Raw genomic sequence first — 9,851 nt, 5'->3', positions numbered from 1 at the left:
AGATTATTTATTTGATTCATGTCTCCATGCCATCGCGCGACATGCAGCACGAGACACGAAGCCACAAAATGTTGATCGAGAAATTATGTGGTTCTACAATCGTGCCTACTGCTTGCTCTCACTGCCTTTAAGGATTTGAGGTTTTCAATTTGCACATTCTTCAGACACTTATTGCCAGTCCAAACCATTGCTGTCAACAAATAAACATGAGAATCTATAGGACACAGTTGGTTTATTGGATACGCTTTCGCCCCCATTAAATAACTGAGAAAAGCTAGTTTTCTGAGGCCTGTCATCGCATTTACTGCCTGGATAACAGTTTTGATAGTGTCAGGTGTGCTAAACATGCCCAATTCCATTTTTGTCTGCACATCTTAGGGCTTCGAAATTACAAGAAGGCAAATCACCCTAACATTATAGACAGTCATCTTCTGACTAGGAGTAGAAGGTTGTGGTAATTTACTACAGCGTAGTGTGTAAAAAAAAAATTACAGTTTAATTTTGAGATGGTAAAAAGATTGGCTGGCTTATATTAATTTCTACTGCAATGGTTTGACTTTCTTGCCTGCGATTTTCACAGGGGTTTTACTCATTTAAATGAACTAATGCCTGTATTAAAATAGCAAACAGAATAAGATGGCACCAGACTGGCTGCTCAGAGTTTCCTCTCCTTGGCAGCTCCATTCATTGCATCACTGTCGTCCTCCTTCCTGCTTAAGAGTCCCACTCTAAATCTAGAATTCTTACAGTGCAGGCGGCCATTTAGCCCATCATGTCTGCACAGACTGTCTATACGAGCATTGTGGCTTAGTGCCTTTTCCCTGTGCCCCTGCACTATGTTTCAAGTAATCATACGATTTGAATGCCTCAATCAAACCTGCCTCCCCCACACTTCTAGGCAGTGCATGCCAGACGCGATCCACTCGTTGTATGAGATAGATTTTTCTATCGCCACATTTGCTTCTTTTGCAGATCACCTTAAATCTATGCCCGCTTGCTCTTGATCACTTTATGACTGGGAACAATTCTTTCCTACCTGTATCTGCCTCATGATTTTGAGCATCTCTTTCAAATCTCCTCATAGCCACCTTCTCTCCACGGAGAACAGTCCCAACCTCTCCAATCTGTCCTCATAACTGAAGTTTCTTATGCCTGGAACCATTCTTGTAAATCTCTTCTGCACTCCCACCAATGCATTCACATCCTTCCTATAGTGTGGTGCCCAGAAACGTACAAAATACTCCAGATGAGGGCATGTATAAGTTCTCCTTACTCTTGTAGTCTACATGTTAGTTTAATATGTACATAGAAACATAGAAGAAAGGAACAGGAGGAGGCCATTCGGCCCTTTGAGCCAAGTAGTTCAAGCTATCCATGCAGAACACATATCCCGTCCTCTAAACTATTTGTTCTGTGTTTTTAACCTATGCTCTTTTGAATGGTAAGACTTGTCACATTTGATTTGCTAGACTCTTCTACCAACAATGTTGCAGCACTCTGCTGCACCTCACTTTATGCTTCAGCTGCTGTGATGAGTGTCTCATTCAATGCACAAAACCTGGTCAAGCTTACAGTACTCATCACCCACCTGTCATGGTAACATTACTGGGCTTCCAGATCATAGAACATAGAACATAGAACATTACAGCGCAGAACAGGCCCTTCGGCCCACGATGTTGCACCGACCAGTTAAAAAAAAAAACTGTGACCCTCCAACCTAAACCAATTTCTTTTCGTCCATGAACCTATCTACGGATCTCTTAAACGCCCCCAAACTAGGCGCATTTACTACTGATGCTGGCAGGGCATTCCAATCCCTCACCACCCTCTGGGTAAAGAACCTACCCCTATCATATTCCAATACACTGCTGGCTGCTGAACATTACTCCGCTGTTATTTGGGTCCTGGATCGAATCCCATTCTTCTGCTGGCTCCTGGATTTTAAGCCAGCTGTTGGTAGAAATGATTTCAATCAGGCAGTGGAGCACGACCACGCCATTCCTGGTTTATGCATCACAGTGCGTAGATTGTCTGTGCCTCCAATAGTACTCCATACATCTTCGAAAATGAAGTGTTGCGCAAGGAGATCATGTTATTGAAATATCATTCTCCTTTGTAAAGAGTATTGGAAGGCTTTCATCACAGATGACCCTGTCCTCAAAACTAAACTGAGAATGTATTGAGGAAAGCAACTAGCTGGGAACCTTCACCCCTCAGCGCAGTGAACTGAATGAAGAATCTTTATTGTTTTAGGTCACGGAGATGTGGGAACTATCATATGGCACTGACAACTACACAAACCTTTTCTTTAAGAAAAAGTTTCTTCGTCCCCTTTTTTCAGTTGCTGGAGGGTGTTAGGTCACCAAGGAGAATTTTGCAAGCAAGAATCCAGGATATGCACCTTTCCATGAATATCACCAATGCCATTCCTTTTCTTTCAGCTCCCAGCGAGATGAAAAATGCATTGGCGTCATACATCAGTCCAACTAAGGGATCGAATTATCCATTTTTCAAAAAAGTGCAGATTCGGATTTACGCTGTGTGGGTGAATCAAGTCCCATCGGGTTGATACGGTGGCACAGTGGTTAGCACTGCTGCCTCACAGCGCCAGGGACCCGGGTTCAATTCCCGTCTTGGGGTCACTGTCTGCGTGACGTTTGCACGTTCTCCCTGGGTCTGCGTGGGTTTCCTCCGGGTGCTCCGGTTTCCTCCCACAGTCCAAAATACGTGCCGGTTAGGTGGATTGGCCATGCTAAATTCTCCCTCAGTGTACCCGAACAGGCGCTGGAGTGTGGCGACTGGGGGATTTTCACAGCAACTTCATTGCAGTGTTAATGTAAGCCTACTTGCGACTAATAAAATAAGATACATTCGTCATTTTAGGTAGCATCTGATCTGAAAATTGGCTCTGCTGTATATCCTTAAATATTACCCATCTATTGACAAACCAATTTAAAATAAATTGCAGAAATTCTCAATTCTTCATGAAAGTTTAAAGCCCAGACATTTAAAAAAAACACATTTGTTGGAATGCAACTCCACTTACTGCATACCAACACACTTCAATGTCTCATCACATCTGTTCATAATCAAATGTCACACGAGTTCAGTTTTCCTCCAATGCACTATAAATTTGGATTTGTTCTTTGAATAACACTTGTATTTGTGTGTGTGTGTGTAGAACTGGATTGGAATAAAACTGAGAAACCACTCCTTTTACAAAATTACTGTGTCTGAGTTTATTCCTTCAAACTTCCATGTTCTGGCTTCTTCTAACTCCAGAGCAGAGCTTTTCCCAAATTACCTCCAGGACTAAGCTCCCCCTGTTGGTTATATATGTAATTACATTACATCGTCTTAAACATTGCAACAGCCTTTTTTAAAAACTATTTTTCATCTAATGTCTCTTACCCATGGCCAGATATCTGCAGAATTCATTTTTTTTTAAAAAACTGAAGCATTTCAAATAAATCACTAATGGTCAAATAGAAGTTTTGCAACTTTCGTAAAAACTATAAATACAGAAAACATTCAACTAGATAAAATTAAACATGTTGCTTTTTTCCCCCAAAATAATAAAAGAATATGCTTTGGCTTGACCATTTTTCTTACTGCTTTAACTTGTCACTCTGATTCCTCGCATACTGTACAGATGTATCACATTAAGTACAAAAGAAAACATGACACAGACTAACAATTCGCCTTAAGCTCATCCAATAGAATTGCAAACAGATTAGGCAACATATCCATAATTTGGCAAATTCAGCAGTCACATCTGTGCTACTGAAAGTGATGGAATCTATTCGGTCAGTGTAAAGTTTATTAGGCAGCTCCCTTCTGAAGAAATCACCTCAAACAAATTCCATTAAATTCGAATGACCATTAATCATACATCTTTGAATGAACAATCAGATTTTTTTTAGTTCATTTCTATTAATGTTTTGAGTATTTTGTTCAGTTTTGCTCAAATGCAGTATAATGTTGCCCGATGCTCTGTATAATCATCTGAACTGCCAATTTAATGGTTCCAAGTGCATCAATCCAGCTAGAATTGGTCCAAACGATAACAGCAGTTGGAAAGGTTACTGTCCAGCAAGGCAATGTAGATATTGATCAAATATTTCATTCAACAGCATGATGTTAGAGAGAACACATTAAACCAGAAACGGTGGAGACAATAAAATTCCAGCTTACAGACACATTTGGCAGTATTAGTCAAGTATACACAAAAGACCAAGGACACCATCACAAGGAATAAAAGTGCTTTTCCCAAAATGCTCCTTATGGAATGCAAATACTGTACAGGTAAAATGCCGTGGACTTCTACGAATTGTGTTGATGATGTCAAACATCTGTCTCTATCCTTTTCTGATTTACACAACAGTCTGTTTCTTCCATCTGTTCATAGTCCCCACTAATCTCACTGGTATCCATACTACAGTCAGATTCATTGTCCGATTGGTCCATTCGTTCAAGCTTTGGTTCTTCACGGGACATCCTGATCCCATTTGGAGTTAGGTGCGTGTGCCTTTCACACCCTAAAATTCCTCTATCGCCTAATGACCGTCGCACAGCCTCTTTGGCCTGTCTGATGCAGTTCAGCCACTGCTGCTTGTTGAAGGCATCATTGGCCTGAAGTGAGTGGGACTGCCCTTCAGAAGGATCTACAAAGCTGACTCTGAAGAAGTTTTTTGCTAAGATAGAAACAAAAATGACATTTAAAAATAATATTCAGTAAAAGCAAACGTTTGCATTCCTAGACTTTCCACCACTTTCGCTTCCAGAGGGACATGTATCCTGGCCCGAAGCCAGTTTCTTCGCTTGTTTGGGGGTGAAGAACTGCGAGTGTAAGGGTCGCCTTTAGACTGTGGCCAAATTTTCAGGTCCAACGGGAAAGAAAATTATTTTAATCATTCTTTTGTGTTTAGTTGTAATTTTTCAAGGCTTTTTTTGAAACATTATCCTCACTGAGACCTGTTTTTGTATTTATTTGAATGGATTTTTATGGCGTGAGTACAAGTTACAATTGGGTGTAACTTGATATTGTCAGAATCTATGTAAACATGGAGCACATTTTTGGGTTAAACTTAGGGGTTGCTCATGAGGAAGAAACACAGGCCTACATTAGTGTTGTCAATTACAGTTTCTTAAAATATGATTAACCAGATGAAATTTTGTACTTCAATTTCATCGTAGAATAAACAGCATTATAATATCATTTCTGAGAAATTAATTTTGCAGAGCATTTAGGCCGAACAAATTCAGGTCTCCTATTAAAATTGCAAGTTTAACCGAAGAGAGAAAATGGTTTTATCCTCTCCTGCTCCATCTTATTTATTTCTCAACTATTTTCTCCTCTCTCCCCTGATGGGCTGACTCATTACTGTGGTCAGGTTTCACGATGCAGTCACCCTCCTTGTTTAAGTGGCTATTTCCCTTGTGCCAGCTTTGACCACAAAGCAAATATTCAAACCCAATGTGCAATTAAATTATGATCTGTGTTTTGCGATAGTAACGATGACATCATTACTCCTCTAAAACTGACAACAGTTTCTGCAGTTCACACACGTGTAGCTAAACATGGAAATCCAGAATTTGTCATCAGAGTTTAATTCTTCTGCAGAGGGGCACTGTTGAGGGCACCGTGGAATATGATCAATTGACAATCTATAAACTGCCGAGAACTTGCAGTGGTTAGCACACTTGGTGCCAAGGACCCAGGTTCGATTCCTGGCTTGGGTCAGTGTGTGGAGTTTGCACATTCTCCCCATGTCTGCGTGGGTTTCCTCCGGGTGCTCTGGTTTCCTCCCATAGTCCAAAAATGTGCAGGTTAGATGGATTGGCCAAACTATATTGCCCCTTAGTGCCAGGGGGTCTAACAGGGTAAATGGGGTTATGGGGATAGGGCCTGGGTGGGTTTGTGGTTGGTGCAGACTCGATGAGCCAAATGGCCTCCTTCTGCACTGTAGGATTCTATGATTATGTTCTTTGTTTTGCTGTTTAAAAACTCAGTTACACCTTGCCAAATAGGGTGTAACTATTCTTCAATGACCCAACTTCTTAATTGCTGCTAAATAGCTTCATTGGGCCTGAAGGAATAATTTTGTATTTGTTGAAAGTTAAATTTATCCGTTATTAGAAATTTTTTTTCAATATTTGTATATGGTATTTTATCTTCCACCTTCGCCCCATGTTGTATGTCCCAATCGTTCATCTCATTCTCTGTAAAATTAAACTTTTTGTGGTTTGGTATCTTTGAGAACACTGCAGTGTGATTGGCTGTTTACCCTGTTTGCTATCATCACTGTTGCTGGATACCCGGAGGCCCCCTTGACTTTGTGCCAGAAACAAACGCCGGGAAAGATGATAACCATGCCACACAGAGATAGCTGGCTCTTTGTGGAGAGGTCTGCGGTGATGCCCTAGGTTCACTGCTGCTTGCAAAATCCGGCTTTATATTTCCTTACTTCACCTGACACCGTCCACTTCTGCAACATTTTCAGTGGAAGACAAGCGCCCAGCGTGAATGACAGCAATGTTCCCCCTCCCCACCCCCACATATAAATTATGCATAGCAACACGCAAATAAATACGCACAGAGAGAGCTCGAGGTAACAGAATGGCTTTGTACTTACTTCTCTCATTATTGCTGAAGGCGCCTCTAATGGATCCACCTAATCGTACCTCCCCATCCTGCAGGTCATCCAACACCAGATCTCCGACAGGGATGGGCTGCCGGTACAGCTGGTAGCACAGCTGCTCACTGCATGTCACCACTCTGGTAATTACAAGCACCTCTTGAAACAGGAAAACATGGAGCTTCTGCAAAATGAAGTAAAAGTCAGCCCTGAATCTGCTTCCAATTCTCCACTTGTCATTTATTGCACAATCAGGCTACTTCATGTAATAATAGTTGCAGCATTTGGGAATAAATACATTAAAGTGAATGAAGAAATATTAATTACATTAATGATATTGTCATTATGTAGAGTGGTTCTGATGAAAATAATAGTTAAGCAGTTATAATTCTGATATAGACAGCCCATTTATATATGGTTCACAAATATATTTTATAGAGAGGTCTGCAGTATGATAGTACAATAAATCGCAATATTGTACACCGACAAGGATCTGCCTGCTTTTCAAATAAAATTAAGTGTGTCAAAGGGGAAGCGGTCTTGTTGTGATCTTTAGAAGTCCTATCTTAGGGATTTATAGATTCATGCAAATCGTGTTTTCCGATTCACGCAACAGAAAAAACAGTCCAAAAGCAGCTGCTTATTTATCTTGTTGCGAGGCATCAATCCTGCACTACAAAATATCAATACTTCACTGACATTTCATCAGAAAACACATACTTTCTGACAAATACAAATGGAAAATGCCTTCAGCCTTCTAACTTCCACGTTAACTTCAATCCTCTAAAGGTCAGCCTATGTGTGACTGATCTGTGTGAAGTGGGAAAGGAAGAAGCATCAAACAGGGAGGCCTGGCCTAGAGCTGGAACATTAAAGTGGGACAGCTTGAAAGAGCAGACTGGCTCTAAACCTTTTATCCTTTACTTAACTTACACAACAGATTGCATCATCAATCTACGCCACCAAAGCCACCATCCGAATACTGTGCCACCTTCAAAGACTGAACCACAACATCTGTTCCAAAACTACTGGAGTTTCTCTTTTATACTTGTCAATATCATTTTTTTCCCCAATTGCTTTTTGCATTGTGATGCATCTTATTGTAGACAGCAAATGGTAAAAACTAACGTAAACGTTTGGATTCTCTATTGTTAAACTGCATAATTGATCCAATTGTAAACAGATTGGCTGGAATGTTACCATCGTTCATGCTGGCGGGATTTTCTCATCCCACTGCAGTGAACGGAGATTTGGCTGGGTGTCAAATTTTCCAATCTCGCTGCAGCGGGAGCGTGGCAGGAATGGCTGGTAAGGTCACGCCCATTGTATCCAAATTACTAAGCAAATGGTTGGGTTTTCTTTGTCAAAACTAAGTTTTCCCAAGGCAACCTTTTGGCATGACACAGTTTTGGTCATCAGGGTTTAAGACAATTTCAAATCTTACTATTCATAAATAATCTAGTGATACCTCAAGAGGAAAGCACGAGATTGGGAGTGATTGAATCAGGAAATCAAAGATCACTTACTGCTCCTCTATTGTTCTTTAAGTCTCCGTGACAGCAGAGCACTTTTGAGTTTTCAATCAGAGGGTCCTTCTGACTCTCCTCAAGGAAAACAAGTCTTTCCTTATAATACTGGCATTCTGACTCCCCCGTCTTCTTGTTGATTTCAGCTACAATCCCTTGAACAATGTTAATCTGGAAGCAAAATAAGAGTGGACAATGATTCACACAAACTCATACCGCTTCAGATTCCATCAGCAATTGGGCTAAGAAATCAGAGGAGCAGTAATGTTCCACTGCAGTAGAGGAAAACATTCTAGCAAATCAAAAGAGCCAATTGTAATGTCAATCAAAGCTGAAATCTGAAACCCAATGTATCCTGGGACTGGGAATTCCAATAATCACATCACACTGATGTCGAGTCCTTTTGCTCAAAAACCTTTGCATGAACTTATACATTTGTCTGGGCTTAACTGCACACGTGATTGTAAATTAAAAACACCCCAAAGCTCTCCATTTGTCCTCCCCCCCCCCCCCCCCCCCATTCAGCTGCAACATGTTTCCATATGAGGCAGAAAAACTGCATACAAAGGTTTGAATTGGTGTAAATACATTGAGTGGACTTGCAGACATCTTGCATGACTGTTTTGAGCTTTGTGTGCTCTCAGAATGGATACCTGTGTGTCACCGTGTCTCCAAGTCTTAACACTGTGATTTGCTTTTCCTGAAGGTCTGATCACTGTGAGAGTGGGTGCAGGGTTAATGGGCCGAATGGCCTCCCTCTGCACTATGGGGGTTCTATGATTTGCTGGTCCGGGCTGCCCCTTGAATTCAGGCATTACTGTCCTTAGCAGGCATTACATTTCAAACGTGAGTGGAGTGTGTTTCTCATGAACATTGGTTGAACCAGAAGCACGCTGAAAATGATGTTCTTGGTAACTCCACAAGGTGAAAATATTGTAAATGGTATTTCTTTCAACATTTCACAAAGGATGAAGGTGTTTGACAGCTCTGCTTTTGAGAAAACATTAAAATCTCCTTTGCAAAACTTGAGAAGTAAAGCAAGTACCACTAAAAAAAAAACACATTAGATGTTTAATAGATTAGTTTGTAGTCAGCCAGTGAAACTTCATACCAGTTGCCAAATGACAACGGAGAAGTGGGTATCTCATTGCTTGATGGAATCCCAACAACTTGTCAAATTTCAAAGCTGAATTAGTGGAGCTTTAATGAAAAGCCTGATCTGGTTTATATCTCATAGCTGCTGTCTGATATTTTGAATGCATTATCCACTAAGTGGCTGGTAACTGAATAATCTTTAATTCGTTTGAGTGTTCATCAAACAGCAGTGGAAAGGGGGAAAAAAAAATCATAATTCTCAGATCATGTATTCCAACTAAAATCTACACATATATAAAGGAAATACAAAGGCATTTTATTTCAAATTTTAAAGCTTCAACAATATTTGAAAAGCGTTATGAACGGAAGAACAAACATTTTAATTTATTTCAAATGCATTGCTAGTGTCATGTAAATCATCATTGGATTTGGAAACATTTTTCTTAAAAAAAGCTTCAAAACACAGAATCAGTGGACTGATTAATTACTTTAAAGAAGGTTTTGCATTAATATGTAAATTAGAGGGAATGAGCAGGTAGGTTCAATGCCACTTTCCCTGCTCTCAATTAGTGTCAAATCTTTCATCCTTGAA

General features: G+C 40.4%; 1 protein-coding gene across 5 annotated transcripts in view; it reads right to left on the bottom strand.

The window, feature by feature from the left end:
* Positions 1-2,983: 2,983 nt before the first annotated feature.
* Positions 2,984-9,851, bottom strand: part of arhgef3 (Rho guanine nucleotide exchange factor (GEF) 3) — a 305,631-nt gene continuing 298,763 nt past the window's right edge. For all 5 annotated transcript variants that reach the window (XM_078209601.1, XM_078209602.1, XM_078209604.1 and 2 more), the window contains 3 exons: positions 8,165-8,335; positions 6,636-6,822; positions 2,984-4,694 (listed from right to left, as the gene is read on the bottom strand). In XM_078209601.1, the coding sequence (XP_078065727.1) occupies positions 4,345-4,694; positions 6,636-6,822; positions 8,165-8,335 (708 nt within the window). In that variant the 3' untranslated portion in view covers positions 2,984-4,344. The remainder of the gene's footprint in view (positions 4,695-6,635; positions 6,823-8,164; positions 8,336-9,851) is intronic.

The sequence above is a fragment of the Mustelus asterias genome, chromosome 3 (genome assembly GCF_964213995.1).
Source record: "Mustelus asterias chromosome 3, sMusAst1.hap1.1, whole genome shotgun sequence".
Taxonomy (NCBI): Eukaryota; Metazoa; Chordata; class Chondrichthyes; order Carcharhiniformes; family Triakidae; genus Mustelus; species Mustelus asterias.
Note: the sequence above shows the minus strand (reverse complement) of the source record. Positions and strands in the feature narration are given on the sequence as shown.